The 24,570-nt window shown below is 41.7% G+C and overlaps 1 protein-coding gene across 1 annotated transcript in view; it reads right to left on the bottom strand.

Annotated features, from left to right (window-relative positions):
* Nucleotides 1–5,764: 5,764 nt before the first annotated feature.
* HEPACAM2 (HEPACAM family member 2) overlaps nt 5,765–24,570 on the bottom strand; it is a 624,068-nt gene continuing 605,262 nt past the window's right edge. Inside the window, exon 10 of the mRNA XM_069648465.1 lies at nt 5,765–8,727. Coding sequence (XP_069504566.1) covers nt 8,718–8,727 — 10 coding nt within the window. The 3' untranslated portion in view covers nt 5,765–8,717. The remainder of the gene's footprint in view (nt 8,728–24,570) is intronic.

Here is a 24,570-nt window from a genome sequence, read left to right as displayed (position 1 = left end):
CTAAAACTTACTATGCCATGTACTGCATCATTCCGAAAATAAATTAACAATGTTAAATACTAACAAAACTTTTTAAGAAACCCGTATTTTTTACAATTACGTAATGGTTGCATGCATGTCAATAATGGGTTCTACTCTCATTAATTGGGTTATTATTTTTTAGACAAGTAACCGCTTAAGGTTCGTTGTCAATTATTATTTGTGTGACTGTTGTCATTCCCTATGAGTGCCAGTAGGAGCATTACAATTCTCATATGTAAATACAATGCTAGAATGCCGTACTGAAACCTGTCCAGAGAGATAGGTACAAGTATAAAAATTACAAAATATTCATGGTAGTTCATTTGGATAAAGTTATGCAAGAGAAATGGGTCCTCTACAGAAAGGACACAATTTCATTGTCCGTGTTTAATCCAAGTACTGTAGAGTTCAGTTTGCAAATCATTCTCGCTTCCGCTTGTCTTAGTTTCTTTTCTTTATTTCCCCCTCTTCTGCCTGTTGAGAACTTGTCAAGGCCAATAAAACGTAATTCAGCTTTATTAGCCATCTGATGTTTTTCCTGCCAATGGCAGGCCAATGGTAGTCTCGGATCTTGGCTGCCAATTTTGGCTAGATGTTCTCTGACTCGTATCCTAAATTCTCTGATTGTGCTACCAATGTAGACCAGATTGCAAACACATATAATTCCATACACTACATAGTTTGATCTGCAGTTGATTGGATGTAAAATCTCCAGTGTTTTATTATTAGTGCCAGTAAATGTGTCAGTTTTGTTGTGTGCAAATTTGCACATTGTACATGTACCACACTTTCTAAAGCCATTTGTAAATGTTTTAAGCCAGTTAGTTGGTTCTTCCCTAGTCAGGTCTGGTACATTTGATGGACTCAATTTGTTCTTTATGGTTGGTGCCTTTTTGTATATAATCCTTGGTTTATCGTCCACATTATTTGCGATGTTCTCGTCCAGTTTGAGAAGGTGCCAGTGTTTTGCTAGTATTTTGTACACATTTCTGTGGTCACTAGTGTATTTGGTGATAAAGCCTATCGTTGGTTGCTCCATCCCTTTAGTCTTTGGTGTTAGTGTATGCTCTTGGGTTAGTGTTGAGCTTTTTTCTAATGCTCTTTTGACACATTGTTCTGTATAACCTCTTTCCAGAAACCTGGATGTTAATAGAGTGCATTCCTTCCCGAAGTGTTAATTTGTTTGGCAATTTCTTCTTGCTCTTATAAATTCACCTGTAGGTATGTTCAAGATTTTTGGTTTATAGTGGCAGCTCCCTGCGTGGGGAGTTGAATTCACTTCTGTTGGTTTCCGGTATGTACGGGTACTGATCTGATTGTGGTCAATGTATATTGTGAGATCGAGAAAATATATGCTTGTCTCATTGCAGTTGCCCGTAAATTGTATTCCCATTTGATTTTGATTGATTCTGTCTTTGAAGTCTTTAAAGTCTGAGGTTGTACCTTTCCATATGATTAATACATCATCGATGTATCTCATCCAATGCACAAGTTCTCTCTCATTTGCATTGTCTTTGTAGATAATTGTGTCTTCAAACAGGCCCATAAAGATGTTAGCTAGGGCCGGGGCATATTTGGTGCCCATAGCTACGCCCTTTGTTTGTCTGAAAAAGTTATTGTCGAAGTTGAAGATATTACTTTTAAAGGACAGTTCCAACATCTCTTTCACCATTTGAATTTGTAGGTACATCGATGCAGAATCCTCCTTAAAGGTGTGATCAATTGCTTTCAAGGCCCATGTATACTGGATCGATGTATAAAGTGCGCATACATCCAAAGTTGCAAGTTGATAATTGCTTTCCCAATTTATGCTTCTCAACTTTAGGATGACATCAGTAGTGTCCTTTATATATGCCTTCAATCTCATTGCTCTTGGTCTTAGGATGTTATCCAAATATTGAGAAATGTTCTCTGTTGCCCAGCCTATTCCGCTGAGGACATGTCGTCCTTCTGGTATATGTTCGTATCTCTTATGTATCTTGGGCTAAAAATACATGATTGGTATCGTGGGTTCTTTGATTGTGAGAAAGCTCCATTCATCATCCGTAAGTAGACCTTTGTGGTGCCAGATCTTAATTTGTTGCTCCAAATTAAGTACTATTTGTTTCGTTGGATTCAAGAGTAATATTTCGTAACAATCTGGGGTACTCAAGTGCTTTCTTGCCATTTCCAAGTAGTCTTCTCTATTCATAATGACAATGTTTCCCCCCTTGTCTGCTTCTTTTATCACAATTGAGCGGTCAGTCTCCAAAGTCCGAAGAGCTTCTTGTTCCTGTGTGGTCAAGTTATGTTTGGTTTTAGTTTCCAATCCGTCTGATACAATTCTTGTGATACCGCCTTGTAGAAGGTGTCTATGATGTTATCCGCTGCAAATTGTGGAACAAATTTGGAGACAGGTTTAAGCTCTTTAGTTGATAGCATGTCTGATTCCACATTAAGGTCTCTTAGTACTTCATTAATATCATAGTTTGTGGGCTCTGCAATGGATCTGATTAGGTGTATCTCCTCTATTTCCTTAATACTCAAATCGCTCCGTTGTATCTTAGGTTGTGATTGGTAATTCCCTGGTGCTTTGGTGGCAAAGAATTTCTTCAATTTCAATTTGCGTGCAAACTTGAATAGATCTATATGTAAGTCTGTCTCATTATGTGTCGCTGTAGGGGCGAATGACAATCCTTTATTGAGTAACTGTTTTTCTTCAGGTGTTATTTCTCTTCTGGATAGGTTCAGGACAAGATTTGGTGTTACTTGGTTCTGTTTAGTTCTTTTGCGTTCGCTCTGGTAAGCCTTTTGTTTGTGTTTCCTTGTAATCCTGGATTCGTTGGATCTTGTGCCCCCCCTTCTTCCTCTCCTCCTGGTGTACTGATAGTTGCTCCTGTGTTCACAGGTAACTGAAAACTGACCCGATTGGGTGGAAAGTTCCTATTACCTTTCTTATATCTTTTTATTTGATTCATGAAGCCTGAGGTTGCTTTCCCACTTACATTTGTCTTCTCTGTTGTATTTTCCGCAGTAAGTGCTTCCCCTTCTGAATCTGTTTCCGAACTTGCGGATGATGTGTACGGTGTACTTGTTTTTGATCCAAATTTCTTGTTTTGATTATATTTAGTTTGGAAGGTGTAGACCCTGTCTTCCTGATAATCTCTCTCGTCTCTGTAGTGTTTTCTTAGTTTTCTAAGTTTCACTTCGTCCTGGTAAATCTTAAGAATGTCGTGCATAGTGTTATAGTTCTTTTCTTTCGTTGTTTCTTGTAAATTATTTTCCGCAATCTCTTTTTTGATTTTGTCTATCAATTCTATTGTTTTTTTGTGCTCCCGTGTTGCGTGTTCTATCAGGAGTTCCACCATTTTGTTTGAACTTCCATTAAGATTCTTCTCCCACAAGTCTCCTAGATCATTATCCAGATCGTTGCTATAGAACTAGATTGGAACTGTGTGTATCTGATTTATGAATGGAAAGATGCATCCTTAGCTGGATGTTTTTCATGTTTATCAAATTGTCTAAATCCGATCAGTTATTGTGTATTTATTCATTTTTCTTTTACAAATTCCAATTCCAAAAGTTTTGAAGGTAAGGGCAAACTGGTCATTTCCTTTGTATTGCAAGCCTGTCTTGCAGTGATGTGTATGTGATATTCAATTCTCACAAGGTTGCCAATGTTTGCCAGCAAATTTCTTTGTTCAAGCCGTCCTTGTGACTGTTCAGCCGGAATATCCTCTCAGCCACCCTGCAATTGCATTTTAGGGTGACGAGGTCTGAGTAGTACCAAGTGTTTCACTTGGCTTTGGGCTTCAAGCAGATCCTCATGACAGGGGCAAGAACATTGAGAGTATCAGATATAGCAGAGTGGAGCATAGAAAGGGCTGTGTCAGGGTGTGAGTCTGCCAAGGGGAGGGGGGATGAGGGGTGAGAAAGTGGCGGCGAAAACCTCAACTGACACACGCTTTCTGGGTCGGATAACTGAGAAGGTAGGTTGCAGTGCTGGAGTTGGTTTGGCCTAAGGGGTAGAGAGGGTGAGATTGGAGGAAAGGAGAAACTGATCACCACCGACGCAGCTATGGCGGAGACCCCAAGACTGCCGGAGATGACGTGGAACCGGGATTGACCTTGCGCCATCCCTTGGGATGGCAGATCCTGGCTGGAGACCTCTGCTGTAGGTGAAAATGAGGATAGAGCCGTCAGGCAGGTAAGTGCGCCCTGTGACGGTGATGTGCACGCATGACAGGGAGATGTTCAGCTGACTCTGAGCTATGTGTATGGACCATTTTAATGTTGGAGGCCCTGAGACGGGTCTCTCACGGTTGGCATTGGGAGTCTTTTGCATCAAGTGACTGCAGGGCTCGAAAGCAACAATGGAAGGGCTGGGTAGGTCTTTCCAGTACTGAACCTATATGCATGGTCAATTGCTCCAGAGAGCCTCCTATTCCATTATTTTCAGACTGCTATACCATTACTGAAGAGAAGGAACCATTCACTAATTAGGCTTGAACTACCGGTAAAAGGGCAGCCTGTCCCAAACTGCTAGGTCACATCCCTTGTGCACTGGGCCAGGTAACCTCTGACAGAAATTCAGCTAAGAAGTCTGGTTGGGAAAAGTGTGGTTGTGATTGGTATGGAACGTTTGCACGGAGTAATCACAGCAGAAGGAACCCCTTCCTCAGGCAGGTTACATAACCAACGGCTGATAGCCAGTGACCCCTTTTAGCCTAACATACTTTCAAAGGGATTCAGTTCTTGGTAAAAGCCTCTAGATACTTTAGGTGGATGGAGAACTTGGAGGATGTAGGGTACATGAGGGTCGGGATGTTTAGCCAATCCCCCTGGATATCTCCCTTTCAGTGAGTTTAAAGCCTCACCGCTTAGGAATCTCGACCCTCGGCTCTTTGGACCTAGGGAGACGCTCAGTCCTGATCTCGTAGTAATTCCATCTTTGCATGGAATTATATGGATGGGCTCAGTCATGTTGGAGAGAGACACAAGTTAGTTGACACTCTCTCTTTCCTCACCAACTTTCTGAGATTGCAATCGTAAAACCTCCTATTCCTCTTCTCATGATAACTGGCAACGAGCTCAGCCTATCAGGAAAGGGGGGAAAAGGCTCCTGAGAAACTCATGTTGAGATCACCTCAGGGAAGTTCCACCTATTTCATGGTGACATCTTAGTGGCACTGGCACACCATCTGATGTGATTGATGTGATTGACCAATCAGGTATCAACTAGAGGCTAGTTCCCCGACTTCCAGACAATGGTTCCAGTGACCAAAATAATGAACAACGCCTAAGTGTTTGTGAAAAAATGGAAGAAAACCCAGACACAGAGCAAAACTCTCTGAAAGTGAAATAGCCTGTAAAAAAAGACAAACATGGAGTTGAGTAAGGGGATAAAGTGAATAGGAAAGATGGATAGGAGGGCATAGGAAAATGGAGTCTGTGTATGTAAAATATAAAAGGGCAGTCCCTCAGCACTGGTTAACAGGTAATAAATGCAATATCCAAAGGGTGTTTGAATGTTTTTATGATTCCTACTGAATGCAATTTGTGCCCTGATAGAAATGCTGGTGCAAAATTACAACGCCAGTTCAAGTTCATGTCATATGGGGGCCCACATTTGCCTACCACATAGCCGAGACAAAAGTATATATGTTTAGTGTAGTTTGACTTCAGTGTATGTTTAAATTGTGCACTATGCTTTTTAAAGATTGAAAATGACACATTTCACATTAAATGCAAATATACACACCCACACTGCTTACTGGGTTTATTAGTAGGTACTGAGAATTCACATTTCCATATATTTACATTGAAATAAATGGTATGCAAAGTAAAAAAAAATAAATGCAGTTCCATAAACATCAGCATTTATATATAGCGAAATTTACACTAAATCTATCAGTACATTTATTATTTATGTCCTGTGGTCCGCCAACAAAAATAATACCATATTACTTGGTGCGTCCCCTTTCCTCCATACTTTTAACTCATTCTGTCCTACTGGGATGGGACAGCTCTGTTTTCTTGCATTAAATTCCTTAATTTTTGGGTAAAACACGCTACATGCATGACCTCAGCGCGCCTCCCGATGAACGGCCCTGGGCTTTTCCCATCAGTCCTTTTCTCCACACGATCGGGACTTGATACATGCAGTTCCGGGTGTGACATCCCACCTTTTTTATTCATTGATTCCTTCCTTTTGGAACATTCTCTGCTTTTCTTCCCTTGCTCATCCGGTTTATCGGTATCAAGTGCCCACTGCTGGAATTCTTATCTTTACTATGACACTGTTTCAGTCTGCCCTATCAGTTGAAGGCGTCATTGGTAGGAGTAAGTCTTCAGTCTTCTTCCAGCATGCAATTATCCAGATTTAATTGATTAGAAGATGTGCAGACCTGCAAGTGATTTACATTTCAAGGTACCCCAGCATTGTGACCTCTTTCCAAGGGCTAAACACTAGGGGGGGTAATCCTGAGGTTCCCCATCAAAGAGTTAAAAGGTTACTGGATATGCTGAGGTTCCCTGTATAGCGGCTAATACTAACAGGGAAGCCTAGAAGATCCGACTCAAGTGGCTCAAAGTTCCATTCACACTGCTGAGGTTCCCAAAACCTTGGAGATGAACCAAACGTGGACAGTCACAATGCTCCTTTTTGATGGCCCTCTTCCTTTGTCTTTAGGTGCCCATTTTCCTCTGTCATACATGGTTACTCCTTTAGACGGTTCTCCATGGCCTTCACCTCTGCCTCTCATTCCATCTCTGCCCCTTGATCCTGCTCTGCCTGATCCAGTTCTGCCTCTTCCTCTAGAAGGTGAACTTGACGAACCCTCACCTCCTGAGGATGGGGGCACTCCTGATGATGATGGGGATAATGAAATGCCAGCACTGGCAACAGCATTTACTTAATGAATTTCAATATTAATGGAGTGCTTGCATATTCCGCTTTCGATAGCGTGTTATGCAGAGTTAGGTGTACTTGCAGGGGTTCTATCAGGTCATCCAAAATATTGGGTATAACCCTTCAAAATATGTACTTGCAAAGGCAAAGAATCATTGGGCCAAGCTTCATGCAACCTCATCATCAGCTTTACGAGTCATAAGTAGCTAGAACAGGGCCCTAAAGGCAGTGGGAAAGAACATATTTGCTAGTTCTGAGAGAGGCTAATGCAGAAGCACTGCTGGCTGCTGCAAACCAGAAATTGTGAAGCAATCTAGCTGAATCTGAAAATTGTGTGCCTCTTGAGAAGCTGGAACCACGTAATGTGATAAGTGAAAGGATATGAATTAATCTAACCATTGGCCATACAATGGGCAACCTTCCAAATCACATTTGCTTAGTCAGTCCAATCCATTGCAGAAAGTGACCAGCCATATACAAGTCATTGTGGTACTACCACCAATAGGAGCTGTTCAGCCCGAAAAGCCAGAACACATCATCTCTTCATGGAAATACAAGGAACCGTCGACATATTTCAGCTTTATTGGGCATCATCAGCAAAGTGCTGTTTGGTTCCCTACGGTGCAGTGAGCATGCCCCAATGTCTGATCACACCCCCATCACATATGGACACAGACTATAACCAGAAATGTGCTGGATGGAATGTGGGAGCATTTTGGTACACTCACTTCAGATCTATTACTTTTAGTCCTGTCATAAATATTCATGAGCTACGAGAAATCTTTCTGAGGATTAAGGCTCTTCTGCTCAATATCAGGAACAAGGATGTTTGGATTTGGAAAGGCAATTTTACAGCTATGTTTTATGTAAAGAGATGGTGCACCAGTTCAGCCACTTTAGTTCAACTGACCGTCCAGATGTTGTAGTGGGAACATGATCAGGGAATGGTGTTGTACGCCGTACATCTTCAGGGACTGGACTGGAGCACACCAGACAGACATCCTGAACCACTTGGCATCTGCAAGTCACGAATGGGAGCTGCACTTAGAAGTGACTCAGGAGTTGTGAAACCTCTGGGGTCATTGAAAATAGAGCTATTTGCAACTCAACTGAACAAGAAATAGACCTTGTTTGCCTTCCAGCAGGGCCTGGTTCACTGGGGGAAGCATAGGAAAGATTCTGTGGAAGAGGACACACGTCTTTGTGTTTCCCCATCCTCCCTAATTCAAGATCCTATTCTGAATGCATTTTCATTGCTGTACTAATTCTAGCTATAATGTGGCCAATAATGCCCTCACCCACAAATATATTATCCTGTACAGCACTTTGTATGTTCTTTTGTATAAAAATATAATTATACCATATGCAGTTTGTTTCCATATATTTTCTATCGTTCTTCTAAATTATATAATGAGTATAAAGAAGTGCAAAGGATTCCTGTGCACTGATTCTGAGTTAGATGTCTTAGATGTGTATAAAAACATTTTGAATTTTGCTTCGGACTAAGGCATGGGTGCATCAAAGGCAAACATACTTCAAGACAAAAGTCCTTATAGACTTTGTACAATAATTCATTTGAAATATTTAACAAAAAAGGAAGGTCCCCAGAAAAGTGCATCAGGTGAAATATTGTCCATTAGCATTTGAAAAAAAATAGGTCATAATATATTCAAATAGTTCAAAGCATTCAGGTTGTCAAAAGGTCACTGATTTTGCCAACTGTAAGTTTCAAGTTGCCATTCCAGCAGAAATCTTATCTACAGGCTGGCCAAATGTTGATTGTCGTTTCTGTATTTAGTCTGCATTTTCATTGACACCTAGGAAAGAACAAAATGGTGACGTGCTGTAGGTAATGTAAATACAAATACAGTCAAACGCAAATAGAAAGGCAACAGTTATCACTAAAAAAATGGCAGTTTTATTGTTGCCATCCAACTGACTTGTGGCTCCTGGTTAAGAAACTCTAGACATACCATGAATGATAAAACATAAGTAAACAAAATAACTGTTAATATTGTAAAGGATTTTAAACATAATCTGATAATTTTGAATATTTGCAAGCATACAATCATACTGCGTTTGTGAGAAGCAAGTGCATTGCCTATTTTGTTTCTCAGCAATACTTTGTTTCCCTCATTCCCATAAGGGACTTTAGCAATATTCCATTTCAATCTTATGAAGCTCCTTAAACTTAAAAGTTGAGGTACATATGTAATTCCGTGGGATTTTGAATGAAGGGAAGTTATGAATACTGGGGGTGCATTGCAAATGAAGCATTTCATCATGTAGTACCAGGTGTTTTGTCTGAATTTGTGACAGAGAGCCTGTGCGAAGGCCACTGCTACAACTTATGAATCAGAATTTGATCTATAACTCATTTTTAGAGTGATCCTATCAAACATTGTCTAAGGACCTTTTTGTACACCAGAAAAACTGAATGAAGAAGGTACTTAAAAGAATTTGATCTCTCTTATTGTTTAGCAGTTTCTGTTTGCAGTTTCTTCTTCATGAATTCTAACATTTCTTTCCTTCTATTTTTTTACAGACTCGGGTAATTGGCAGGAAAATGTGGAAATTATTTATTGAAGCATGACATTTGATTCTATCTGCCAGTAAAATCTTTTTTTCAAAACACTGATACCTCCAGACATCGAAAGTCATTTAAAAGTAGAACTTCCACCATCAGCCAAAAAAAGAAAACAGATAACAGAGTTTTCCTTGTGTATCTTATGTCAACAAAGAAAGAAACTTCCCTTGTTAATCCAAAATGTTCTGAAAGGGTTTTAGAGTGTATTAAGAAGAGAGCTGAGTGTAACAATAACAAATACTTGAACATAAGTCTATGATTCGGCAACTGTGAAAAACCTGTCTCCCTGATTAGTCCCCAGGGGCCTGTCATTCAGGTGGCCAGGACATGTCCATCGCTATTGGATTCAGTTCCTGAGGGTGGACCAGTGAGGGAGGATCACATGGATGGGGGGTCCTTGGGGAGTGGAAGCGGGTCACCGACAAGAGAGACGTGGTATCCCCCTTCTCATGACAACGTTTCCCCAACCTTCCACGTAGGATACACAAACACTTTACCCCCCCTTTCCGATGCGAACACTTTTGCACATTATGAAGGACGACGGACTAACACTCGAGCCATTTACCTGACATGTCCCAACATCAGGGTCAGGCAAAGTCGGGCACTTGACGAGAACCGCGCACACCTGACAACCCTTTCCCTTGTCTACACGGCTAAAAGGTGGAGCACAAGAGAGGGTGACAAAGAGAGAAGTGACCGCCGAAGGCCCTGATTGCTGCGAGTGAAACTGTTAGCTTGTGCTGGGAAAGCTCGAGCGTGTGCTGTGCTCCAAAGTCCTACCTTATCCCATGCTGAAAACGTGGGGCAGGGAGACCCCAAGTACTGCATCCTGACTTATTATTTGTGAACACTTTCTTCTTTCTTAAGAACATTAGCACACACTTCTTTCTGTATTTAGCGTAAAGACTGGAAATAGGTTTTTTAGTATAGGCCCTTTTTATTTGACAAGACGCCACTATGACTGCCTTATTATTATTTGATGGTCATAGTTTGTCCCAATCTTAGAGTTTGGCTTAGATTAGGCATTTTTCCAACCTACCCATACAGTTTAATAAACACCCTTTAACTGTGATTACTTCTGTCGTTACTGTTGCCACCATGAGTTCCTTACACAACTTAACACCCGACGAACTGAAAAATAAAAAAGCATCGTGGCATTAGGAATGCTAAAAGCAATGTACTCATAAGGCAAATATGGGTCTATCTCCAGCCATGAAGAAGAGGAAGATGTAGAACAAAGCTACACTATAAAATCAAAAATTCCGATGTACGACAGAAATAAATGCTTTTTTGCAATAAAGAAGGAAAAGGAAGACATTGATTATATTTGATAGCAACTGATTCAATAGACATCGGTTTGAAGAGAGCAGTCTAACAATGACACATTGAAGATTTGTTGTAGCGATTGTACAGATCCTGGAGACTCCCACGCAAGGGAAATTACATATCACAAGCTATGTTGGAACACACATGTTGTAAATGTCTTACCATGCAAGCATACACTAAGCAGAAAGATGCAGTCAAATTCAATGTCTTACAAAGCAACAAATGTTGAATTTGTATCTCCGATCAGTGATTTTCTCCTTGAAGGCAACATAACAACAATGGTGGAAATTGAAAATCTTTACAGGAAAACTGCAGCTAACAATGGTTTAGAAGGACAGATGAAAACAAGAAAACAAATGAAATGTTTCATACAAGAAGCGCTTGAATGTATTGACATTATTTATAGTAATCCCAAAAGGGTAAATAAACCAGAACGAATCTCACTGAAAGTAAGAGCAGATGTTGCACTATGTCATGCAGAAGAATTTGAGGATATTGGGAAAAATCTACGAACCTCTCTTGAAGCAGCTATAATTTTCCAGAGAGCTGCACTAACTTGTGAAAAATGGAAAATCACTGGAAGTTTTGAAAAAGGGAATTTGGTAGATGTTGTTCCAAAGGAAGTTGTTCTTTTTTACACGTGGTGCTGTCAAGGACAGATGGATATGAAAGGTAATTCAGAAAAGCGGGATACCACTGTAATGAACAGGGCTCATAAATTGTCACAGATGTTTATATTATACATGAAATTATTTCACCAAGGCAAGCTTCCTACTTGAGCAGTTCTACCACACGGCATAACTGCGATATGCCCTTGAAAGTGGCAGTTGGACTCACAATGCACACAGCTACATGCTGTAAATTAATCATTCAATTTCTGCATAGAATGGGCACTTCTATAGATTATGCAAATGTCCTATAGGTTTGAGACACAGATAGCCACAATGGTAATAAAATGCATGCATGAGTTTGGAGGATCTAATATTCCCTCAGAGTTGGTCAGAGGCAGATTTGTCTAGTGTGCTGCTGACAACATTGACTTCCCTGTGGATACTCTGGATGGTAAACGAACTTTGCACGGTACAGCTATGGTGGTCTATCAGGAGAAGGAGGAGTTAGATGTAATAAGCTCAATTGAAATATCAGGACCATCATCACTTCGATCACTGCAGAAGATTCCTCAGTCCGTGTCTGAGGTCATGTCTTGCAATATTCCCAATGGGTGTAGACAGCAGAATCCTGTAAGCAGTCAAATAACTGATTATACAGAGAGGAATATGGTTATTTTAGATTCCAACAGATTTGATGCCCTACTTTGAATGATGGCGAAAATATTGCTGTTGAGTGATTTACAAGAATGTTTTGATGAAGTGTTGCTGGATACACATTGTAATCCGACTGAAGAAACTGAGACTAATGAATGTGAGGCAGAGTCAGAACCACTCACTACAGTTCCGACTTGGTCAGCTTACAATTGCATTATAAGTGATCCTCGAACTGGTGTACTCTGATTCATAGATGCCAGACCAACAAGCACACAAACAGCTCGAATTCATGAAGAAGTTTGAAAAAATAAAAACTATAGTTATTCCAGAATCAAAAACAGTTGTAACATTGGATCTTGGGCTTTACAAGCATGTTTTAAAATTAGCTATGGTTTAAAAAGACTTGTCCAAGAACTGGATGCTTAGACCAGGTGAGCTACATTTGACAATGGCGAAGTTTCGAGCTATTGGTTCTTTCTTGGATGATACAAATGTTGTGTCGAAGATTCTATCAGGGAATTGCTAAGGAGAGCTTAACTATTCACTAAGGCTTGCACTTTTCAAATGTATCATCGATGAATTCTACAAAGAGCATGTTGAAATCAAGGAAAGGATAGAACCTGAACTTAAGAAGTTACTTAAAAGTTTACAAATGGATGATTCCCAAGAAACAACACCAGTCCATAATTACCTTGTGACAGTTCTGACACATTTGAATGTGATGTCCAAAATGGAAGCCTGTGAGGCTAAAGAATCTCAAGAAAAACCAACACTCAGATTTGGTCTTCAGTATATTTTTATGGTGGACACAATGCTTTTATTGATCAGATCCGTCCGAACTGCAAACTGGAATTTACACCTTGCATCCCTGGAAGAGTTTAAGTACTTTTTCGCCGTTGATTTGGTAAACTACGTAAGTATGATAGCATGGTACTTAGCAGAAATGAAACCGCTTAAAAGCAAACACCCGGACTTGTGGAGTGAGTTTCAGGAAGGCAATTGGGTAGTAAGCAAGACAAAAGTACCCTTCTGTGCTTCAGGTTCAGATGTATCTATGGACCATCAAAACAGTGCAATGAAAGTACTTGGTGGTGTGGTTAATATCACTCAAAAGAAACAGTCTCTAGCACGATTCTTTTTAGCCTCTCCTGAGCTATAAAGGCTGTCTACAGAAGCAAAATAAATTGTAGGAATCACAGTTTACGAACGGTCAAAACATCCCCACCTAACAGCATCCAAAGCAACACGCCAAAAAGAAGATGTTGAACAGATCTACAACTCAGTCATGATATTGGGCCTCATCACGAGTTGGGCGGTATCCCGGCGGTAATACTGCTGGGATACCACCCAATGTTAATAGCACTACCGCAACTCGGTCCGGTGCAATTTGCGTCAGATCACGAGTTGCGGCAGGGTGGTAAATCCCCACTCCCCGTTGGGTCCATAAGACCCAATGGGGATGGGGAGCGCAATTACCGCTTGCGATAATAGCATAGAAAACAGCCAAAAACAGCCCAAAAATTGTAATTTTTACCGCCAGCAAAAAGCTGAAGGTAAAAATGCCATTTTCTGACCAACTTGTAAAACCGTTACTGCAGCATTTAAGGGCACAGGCCAAACTCACGATGAGGCCCACTATCAGGTTTCACAATGAATTCCTCTTCATTCTCACCTGATGAGGAGGCAGAGTTGGATTGGCCGGAATATCTCATAGCCATTTCTGTAGAGCGTCTCTGGGGAGTTCCCTTCTTCTTGAAGAGATAGGGTCTGTTCTGGGAGGTCGCCACAATTTCCTATGAAGGTTACCAAAAGGAAAGAATGGCTCGACCTCCGGAATCAGCCCTAACAGTGCCAGTCGGAGCATCAGTCTCCACTATGAAGGGTTGTTGTTGGTTGGGTTGCCTTAAAATAGGAGCAGAGCAAAATGTGTTCTCGAGTATTGGAGAGGACTGTTAAGCCTCAGAGTTTCAAACAAAAGGCACTTCCTTTTTTAAGCAAAGTAGTGAGAGGGAGTACCATGTGGGAGAACTTCCTTATAAACATACAATAGAAGTTGGCTAACCCAAGGAATCTTTGTATGCCCTTAACAGAGGTATGAGAAGGCCAGTTAAGGATGGAGAAGACCTTTCTCTGGTCCATTTTTACTCCTTTGTCAGAAAGAATGAAACCAAGGTATGCCACAGACGAAACCTCAAACAAATACTTCTCTGGTTTAGCAAACAAGTGATAGGCACGGAGCAGTTCTAGTACCTCAGTGAGATGTTTGTGATGATGTTCTGGATGGGAAGAGAAATCTAGGATATTGTCTAGGTAGACGATCACTGACAGATATAGAAGGTCAGCGAACAGATGATCCATAAATCGTTGGAAAATTGCTGGGGCATTAACCAACCCAAACGGCATAACCTGGTACTCATAAAGACCATAGGGAGTGCGAAATGGCATCTTCTACTCTTTGCCAGCTCTTATTCTCAACAGATGGTAGGCACCCCAAAGGTCCAGCTTGCTAAAGATAACTGCTCCCTGAACAGCCTCGAGAATGTCCATGATTAAAGGCATAGGGTAGCAGTCACGGATGGTGACCTTATTGAGCACTCTGAAATTAATGATATGATATGGCATTTGTAACGCGCCTATACACAAGTGTTTCAAGGCGCGACGAGGCGGGGGGGAACCAAGGGGAGACAGACAACGATCCTACTAGGCCAGGTGTCATTCAGATCGCGCAAATGCAAGGGTAGAGGGGAAGGGAAAAGTGCAAGGGGGAAAGGGAGAGGGGAAAGTGCAGTACAGGGTTAGTAGAATACAAGATAAATAATAAGGGCCAGCTGGTGGCAAGTGCAAGGTAAGTGCAGACAAGTGCTGGGAAGGGGAGCTGTAGGGATACAGAGACAGTCCCGCAGTGCAGGGGTTGCCAGGGAGGCAGTGCAGGGGAGAGTGGCTGGGACAAGGACCAAGATCGGTGAGTGGCCCAGTTGCAGATTCAGTGCAGTTTCAGTAATTTTAGCAGGGGCAAGGGGGAGAGAAAGCGGAGGCAAAGCGGAAGGTTTTGAGGTGCTTCCGGAACCGGAGATGGTTCTCCTCAAGTTTCAGGGAGGCAGGAAGGCTGTTCCAGAAGGAGGCCCCTGCTGCGGAGAGAGATCTACCCCCAACTCGTTGCTTTCGAATGCAAGGTCGAAGTTCCTTAGTGTCCTTTTTTGGAATGAAAAATAAGGAAGCTCTGGCGGGAGATTTAGAAGGGCGAATGCGACCATTCTGTAGGTTGTTGTTGAGATATTCTATGAGGGCATTAGTTTCTGGTATAGTTAACGAATACATGGGTCCAAATGGGACTATAGAATCAGGTATCACTTTGATGGAACAATCCTCAGGTCTATGAGGAGGTAACTCCTTCGGGAACCTTATCTTCGAAGACGTCAGAAAACTCCTTATACTGGTCTGGAATACAGTTGACTCCAAATATTTCCTGAGAAGAATAGGCAGCTGGGTTGCAGTTCATATGAGATGAGGACAAACAATTTGGCTCTCAAAATCCAGAGTGAAACAACACAGTATTGAGAGACCAGTCAATGAGAGGTTTATGTAGACGCAACCATGGAATATCCAGTATGATGGGGAAGTAGGCTGCTCGAATAACATCAAAGGACATCCTCTCATGATAGTCTAATATGGAAACCTGCAAGGGTACCGATTTGTGAATGATGTGTGAATGGTAGGACCAGAACTCAGCGTGCAACATCTACTCACTCTACGGTTTGTTCGTCATCTCTGTTGAGTAGCAGAATGCCCTCCTTAATGGCCCAGTGGATAGTCAGAACATTAGTGGCAGCTCCTCTGTCTATCAAGACCATGACATCTCTTCTTTCTTGGTCTTCCCATTTAAGGAGGCTCTTACAACCATTAAACGAGTGTCCATTCTTCCATCCTTGGACCGGTCAGCAACAGTGGGACCTTCATGCAAACCCTGGTTGGTGGTTCCTCCTAGGACCGGGGTCTTCCATTTCCCAGCTTCTGAGGAGGTACCTCTGGACAATCCCATAAAAGATTCCCCTGTGAAGCACAATATAAACACATGCCCTTGTCTTTTCTCCTCTTCCTTTCAGTAGGTGTCAAAGATCCTCTGGTAGTACCTATTTGCATAGGTTCCTCGGATCCTTGATTCGGGAGTGAAGTGGTCAAATGGGTGGGCACAGGAAATGAAGAACTAGATGGTCGATTCTGTCTTTTTTCAGCTCGCTACTTCGCTAGCCGATAGTCAATCTGTAAGGCTAGAGAGAATAATTCTTCAAGAGCATTAGATTGAGTGGTGCGAGCTAACACATCTTTAAGATCTTCTTGAAGACCCCTCCTGAAGACTGTATATTGAACTGATTCCTGCCAACCAGCCTCACTAGCCAGGCGTTCAATGGAAGAAATGTAAGAAATCAGGTCCAGCGACCATTGTCTGATGTCCAAAAGTGATTCTCCTGCTGTATAAACCATTTCTGGCCTTTCAAGTCTAAAGGCGCAGGGATACAAAGGCATTAAAGTCTTGAAGGACAGGATTGGCAGAGGTAACAAGGGGAGTTGCCCAGGCTAGGGCATTTCCAACTATGTTCAAAATCAGAAACCCCACTCTTGAACGATCCTAGCAAAAGCAGTGGGTCTAGGGTCTATTCCTGGAGGTCTCCACAATTTCCTATGAATGTTACTAAAAGGAAAGAATGGTGCGACCTCTGGAATCAGCCTGTTTTCGGGTGAAAAGCCAGCAGATGAAAAAACCCTGGTTGATGTAGATAGCTGAAGGCCGTGCAGCTGTGGGACCTGTAAGATCCAAGAATACTCAGAACTGATGCAGCGGTAGCAAACGGATAAACTAAGTGTGTAATTGACAGGAAGAACTGAAAGAGCCAAGCGGTGAGACGGAGAAAGCAGCGTGGAGCAGTATAACAGCAGAAGTCAGAAGGCAGGCAGCAGAAGCCAGCGGGAGCAACAGAAATCAGCTGGAAAACAAAGGGAAGAAGTGCATAAGAAGTAACTTACTAGTGTTGGAACCAAAGCGGAATGAACAGCTGCAACGCAAAGAGTGGGCAGAGTTAGAATGGTTAAATGAGCCGGAGTGCATGGCTAGCGTGAACTCTCGACCGGTGAGCACGCACTGAATGTAGCATGAAGGAAAGATCAATAGCGGCTTCTCCATCGGTCCTAGAGCATCCATGAAGGGGAAGTAATGGCACTCACTGACTAATGCTGTGAATTATGATGGAAAAAAATTCATCAACAGCTCGAACAAGGCAGTTTTTGATGAAATTATTCATAAAGGACACATCAAGAATGACAGAAAAAGGTTGCCAGATGTACAACAGCTTTAAGAAGACTGGAATGATTCAGACAGTTGTAACCCGTGGGCACCAATGAAGAAAGAGAACCTTCAGCTTTGAAAAAGTGTACACAAAGTTGCTAAAACAACAGGGCAGTTGAAGGCAGATTGTTCTTTGTTCACGTGTTTGCCGATTGCTTCACAAGGTTGAACTGTCATTGATCGACAGGAATGCCTGAGTAATTACGAATTCTCTGCAGAACCTCTTCAATGATGGTACAATGATTTTAGCGGCAAACAAAACAATAAGTCAGAGGTCTCTTCATATGTTACTAAGGACACAATATTTGTACCAGAGCAAACATATTCAACAGCTGTCCTTGACAGGATGGTAGAATTGAAAGCACTGCAGAAACCGTCATTTGTGAAGACATGCCATGACCTTGCAATTGAATTCAACAAAAAAATAGAACCTTATCTGCTCAAGTATGATGAAACTCATTTAGTATTTCATAATTGCCTAGAAAATTACCTCAAGAACTGCATACAAAGGAAAAGAGCAGTAAAAGCAACACCTGTTCAGTACAAAATAACGGATTCTACAAATATTGAACATTTTTCCATGAGACCCCTCCTATTGCATTCTATAACTAAAGATGACATCTTACCTCTCAAATAAAGCAAATGCGGATGCACAGAGGATAAAAAGAAGCCTGGTAGCTAGTTGGAGAAATGAAGCCAAGTCATCAAATGGAAATGATGTTGGAGACATTAAAAGCACACATGAGGAGGCAGACACAAAAATTGTTCTTGACTCCTTTATGTATCATGTCGTTATGCTACTACCCTCCACAGTTTTTCACCTGATATGTTGTTTTTATCCTTTCACTGTGGTGGTCACTGTTATTGTCATCTGACAGCATGGTTATCACAGAAGGTGGAACTATTAGATGATTTATTGAACTGAAACGTGTGTGCTCCTGCTTAGGGCCTATAGAAGTGCAGGCATTATTAGGCCTTCATGCTCTTTCAGGGTGTGATGTCACCGGGTGCTTCACGAAGAAAGGAAAACTATCTTTCTGGAAAGTTTTCAAGACTTCAGAAAAATAAATCCTTGACGCGTTGGGAAGACTTGAAGAATTGAAGGAGGAAGATGAAGGATTGATAGAGTGATTCATGTGTCAAGTCTACTCATCAGGAACAAAGATTACGGACATTGGTCAACTGCATTGGTGGATGTTCACAAAAAAAGAGATGCAAAGTTTACCAGGTGATGGGGTGGCGATGAGCTGATCAACAACACCCGAATCTCCCAGAGCCATCAAAATGGGGGTGGAAGAAAGCAGATAATCTATATTCTTCTACTATGTGTACGCTTCCATGTGCACCACAATCAATCATACAGCTGGTACTGTGTGTATACATCAAAAGAGGGTTTGCTGTGCATTGCAAATGCTGTGCTCAGTCACTAAGGTGCACAGAACTGTGTAGGTGTCTTGGCGACGAAGAGCTCTGTGATAATGATTTTGTAGATGATGAAAATTAACTCAGGGACTCAGAAGATATAAACAGCTATTTTAATTTTCAATAAATAGTATATTTCAACAAGAAAGTTTAAATTTAGTGAGCATACAGTCCAAGGTTTGTGATGAAGTAGCAATAATTTATTTACTCGGAAACGGTAAAAGATATCAAATAATTCCTTACTTTAATTTTTCTATTCCTTTGATCATGTTTAACAAAAGATCTATTTAGCAGATTTTGCACAGAAGCACCCTAAAAGCAGTTACAGCTCAAAAACAAAATTAGTATCCTTAACGGCGGCCAGCGTGGCTTAATGACATCACCCAGGCCCTTTGCCACAAATTCAGACAAAACACCTTTTAGTACATGATGGTATTCTTATCAAAGCATCCCCAGTAGGCATAGCTTCCCTTCATTCAAAATCCCAAGGACTAGGTTATTGTAAAAGATTCCCCTAAATTACACTGTGAACACCTTTGAAGATTTTCATGTACCAATACCAACTGTATTTCGTTCCGATCATGATAATCAGTAGTTCTCGCCTGGATTAGAACCTGTGTCCACATGAGAGGGCATACAATGTAGCTGCAGCCTTACCGACAGAGTGCTAACACGGGACACTAGCAGCAATGGTACGGCGTCTTACGTCATAGTAGGCAGGAACACACCTGGGCAGAGGTGCAAGACCACTCAATTGGAGATAGTGGGAGCCAGATGGAGGAGTCGGCTACGCAAAACACAATGAATACATGCCAGCATATACTTGATGTAACTACAAGTAAATGAGAAACTCCAACTTTAAGTCAAGTTAATTTCATAAATGGCAACTAAGGATGGGATTCAGAATTGAATTGAATTGAATTGAAATAACCAAGAGAAACGAATGAATGCCACACACGCACAAGGAGGAGAAAACACAAAAGGAGAAAGACAACAAGGACCGATTAAATTAAAAAAAGAAAATGGCGCAGCACCTGTCTATGTACAGAACCCAGGTATGCCAGCAATACAATGTTAGCAGTGACCACATCGCTTTAAAGTATACATGGAAGCATCAGGGTTGCAAGAAACAAGTAAAAAAGGAAACTTGTTGATAAACACACTGTATATAGAAGGGCCACATATATTACAAACATTACTGGCAGAAAAGGAAAATGATGGCTCAAACATACGAACATACGAAGACGTCCTTAAAATACAAAAAAAAGGTTGGACAACAAAGGGAACACATTGAGACACAGATTACACTTCTACGTGAGAAAGCAAGGATTTGGTGAATTTGTTGACGATTATCCAATGCTGTTGCATTGAGAAAACTGGCAAAATGTTGCAACTTTAGAGACATGCTAGATTCCATGCTAAGGGAGACTCTGATAGTAGCATGACAGAGTGAAACAAATCAAGAAAAAATGCAAGGGAAGAACCCTTATGCTAGAAGAAGTACTGACATTGGCACAAAGTGTAGAAGTGAGTGTCCTACACAGACAGAAAGAAAAGAAAGAGAAGCAACCAGAGTGAATGAAGTCAGGTGAATCGTGACCAGAAAAGAAGAAGTGGAGAAGATTATGAAAAAGGAAACTACAAAAGCGCAGAAGAGTCAAAACACAGAAAAGAGTGTTTCAGATGTTGAATGTGCAGGAAAGAAATGCACAAAATGTCAGAAAAGTGGGCACCTCGAAACAGTGTGCAGAAGCATTAGAGTAAAGCAAGCTCTGCTCTTGGCGTATGTGTTGGGCGGTGCAGCGTGTTCTGAGGAACCTAATTTGAACGTGTAACAAACAAGCGAGTTAGCCGACTTTTAATGTGAATTATATGGGAAATGTTTTATTGATTGTTTTAATTTTTAAATTAAGCTCATGAATAGGGCTTAGCTACCTTTCTAAATTTGAGTTTTTAACCAATATTGGTGTAGGCTTTAGCATCTCTGGGGGTTGGCGGGCTAGGTTAGGTCGATTCATTACCTTTGTAACGCTCCGGAGGCCTTGGACTCCACAGCCCATCAGTATATGCAGCACACACTCGACTGACACTATTGGTAGGTGCAGCATGCCTTACTTATTTAGACCTGTTTTGGACAGATTCGATATTCGGCATGGAGTGATGTTTGACTTGTGCTCTGCAGCTGGTCATTTGGTAGCTCTGGGGGTGAGTAAAGATCTCTTCGTCTTCATGTCTAAATTGTCTTTTTAGTGGAGATAAGGCCCATTATCTTCATGATTGATCTACTCTTTTGCCATTAACTAACAATTCCGGTCATTTTACGTTTCGCGCATGGAATACAAATCGGGATTTAGGATTAGAAAATCCTGGCTGTATTTAGGTGTACGAGCCTTTATACTTGACCAGCACAACCTTTAAAGCAGCACTTCTAAATGTGAAATCTGCAATTAGCCATGCGAAGAAAATGTATGATTTTATTGAGACAAATAATTTGGAAATCTTTTTTGTCAAGGAAACATGGTTTACCAATACCTCTCAGGCCACATTTCACTGCCTAGTACCCGAGGGCTTTACTATCCAATTTATCAATTGTTCTTCCAAGAGGCGTGGAGGGGTAGCTCTAATTATTAAAGCTTCCAGGAAAATCTGCCACTTGGAATCTCTAGACTAGGACGAGCCAACACAAATTGGACATCTATCTGTCCGGCTGTCTCTCACTTATTCTATAAAAATCATGTTTGTTTATCGTCCCCCAGGCCCAGTCAAGGCTTTATTGGAGCATTCATTTTGATTTTTTCTTACATAAATAGGAAGTAAACACAGGGAACTTCTTTGTCTTGGGGATTTTAATATTTGGCTTGCTGACCGGTTTGTTCCTGACTCAAAGCAGCTTTGGGATATTTTAGGTTGCTATGATTTGAAACTGCTAGGGGTGACCCTGTCTCATATTAAGGGACACTGTTTAGATTTACTCATTCTGAGGGGTTCCAGTATTTCTTGGACAAATACATTGCCCATTTCATGGTCCAACCACTTTGCAAGTAGGTTTTTGCTTAGCCAACCTAACACAGGGATATTTCCCCCTATGGTTTCCCCCTCTCCTCTTTACAGCAGTGTTAAAGGTTTAGATAAACTTTCCAGAGCCAATTTGAAAAGAGCATTGGATACCATCGATTTTTCTTCGAACTGTGACACTTTGTTTGCTAGGGGAGTGGAGGCTATGGGAAATATTTGCTCTGCAGCAGCCCCATTTAAATGAAGCAGGCATACCAAATTATCAAAACTCTGGTTCTCTCATAGTCTAATCCCACTACGTAAACATCTGAGAGCTCTTGAACAGAAATCGAGAAAAGAGAGAACCCCTCTCCTGGCCATTAAGGTCAAAATTGCCCTGAACGAGTGTAAATTGGCAATATTCAGAGCAAAATCTGATTTCCTACATAGAAAAAAAACATTAGGCACTAGTAACAAGCCCAAAGAGTTGTTCTTCGTTATCTCTCTCTTTCAAAAGTAAATAAGAACTTATACAGGAAACAATCTCTTCCAACAAATGTCAGTCAACTAGTACTAATAGGTGTCCTCACCATGTTTCTGTAATGGAGAAATGCAAGAAATATCCATCATGGCCCCCATTTGAATTTTCACCGGTATATGAGGAGATTATTCAGTCCACACTAGGAGGGTTGAAGCCTACTAATTACATACTTTTCCCTTTATCAGTGTGTGTGGCAAAATGCCTAGCCTTGGTAATCTCTCTGTTCATGATGCAGTTTGTGAACATATTGCTACTATCTGATTGAGTAGTAGATAAAGAGGTTTGTAGCCTGTCGAAGCTTACCCTTGGCGATTCTACTGTTGGTGTTAGACGTTGTTGGTTGTCTGGCAGAGCCTGATCCCAATAATTGTGGCTAACACACTGTCAAATTGAACTGCTGTGTGGGGAGGGATATTCTCAAATGCGCCAACCAGTACTAGAACATATTGTTTAAATCTGGATTTCGAGATATTGTAAAGTTAAAGCGGTGAGTCAAAGTTAAAAAAATAATCTGACAAAGCTTCTTGTGCCAACAAAGTAAAGTGTTTCATTCAAGAAAGTACACTATTCATCCTTAAGTTTTCACAGGAATGATTGCTGTACTGTTTTAGATCCTCTCGACACGTGTTTCACCATTTTGAATCCAATGGTTCATCAGGAGACATATTGTACATTGGTTGTCCTAAAATTAACAAAAATGATATATGATAATAACTAAAAAATGTATCAACACATTTGTACAATCTTTGTGTTAATCAGGGTGTTTCAAAATATTTGAGTATTGTATCAAAAGTGTGCATTTCTCTTCGTTTCAGAGATACATTTTTTTAAAGTAAGCAAATACTACATATACTGAGATGATGACTGCGTTGGGTAAAATTGTTACTAAAATTACAGGTTGATTGTTCTATACTAGTCTGATAGATGACTCACCAAAGCATCTAAGGAACAAGTTACTTACCTGTAACTGTTGTTCTCCAGCATGGGTCTGGCATGGATTCACATGCTCATGAATATTCCCCGTCGTCAGGCTGGGAATCCTCGGTAAAGAAAAATCAGTATCAGTTTTGTTTCTGATCTGTCTTTCGTAGTAGTAACCAATCACTGATCTCTGCGTCATACTGACCACAGCCAATGACTGCCCTCTACCTAAGCCCCGCCTCTGGCAGCCATCTTCAGATTTGGTAGCACGTGAAGTGGCAGTATGACCAAGTGAAGAGCCGCAGAGGGGAAGGCGGGAGGGTTCGCATGTGAATCCATGCCAGACCCATGCTGGAGAACAACAGTTACAGGTAAGTAACTTGTTCCTTCTCCAGCATGGGGTCTGGCATGGATTCACATGCTCATGAATAAAGAATACATAGCAGTACACTCATGCACAACCACGGGAGGTGGCAAAGGCTCAACATTAAGCATTACATCAAACTCAACATTAAGCAATTCTTACCTCCTCACCAGGCTCACCTTAGGCGAACAGGTTGCGCAGCACTGCTTGGCCGACCCTGGACTCCTCCCTGGAATCCCGATCGACGCAGTAGAATTTCGTGAAGGTGTGCGTCGACTTCCACGTAGCAGCCCTGCAGATGTCCAGCAAGGGCACACCAGATAGGAACGCCGTGGTAGCTGCGATCGCTCTGGTGGAATGGGCTCTCAGACAGCCAGGCAGCGGTCGGTTTGCCAACCGATGACAGTACATGATACAGCCGGAGAGCCATCTGGAAATGGAAGCCTTCGAGAGAGCCTTCCCCTGATTGACAGGTCCAAAGTTCACAAAGAGTTGTGACGTCTTCCGAAAACACTTCGTGCGGTCCACGTAGAACTTAAGCGCTCTAGCCACATCCAATGAGTGCAAAGTCCTTTCAGCAGGCGACGAAGGCGACGGGAAGAAAACAGGCAACACCAAGGGTTCGTTGAGGTGGAAGTCCGACGGCACCTTGGGCATGAAGGAGGGGTGCGTCCTGAGCACTACCCTCGTGTCGTGAAAAGTCAAGTACGGGGCCTTGCAGGAAAGGGCCTGGATCTCTCCCACCCGTCCTGCGGAGGTGATGGCCACAAGAAACGCTGTTTTCCACGACAAGAACTTCAACGGATCCGAGTGCAGAGGGTCAAACGGAGGTCCCATGAGCTTGGTCAGCATCACGTTGAGCTCCCACGCCGGGGCCGGAGCCTTCACCGGCGGGAACG

This window comes from Ambystoma mexicanum, chromosome 2q (genome assembly GCF_040938575.1).
Source record: "Ambystoma mexicanum isolate Mex_15411 chromosome 2q, UKY_AmexF1_1, whole genome shotgun sequence".
Classification (NCBI taxonomy): Eukaryota; Metazoa; Chordata; class Amphibia; order Caudata; family Ambystomatidae; genus Ambystoma; species Ambystoma mexicanum.
Note: the sequence above shows the minus strand (reverse complement) of the source record. Positions and strands in the feature narration are given on the sequence as shown.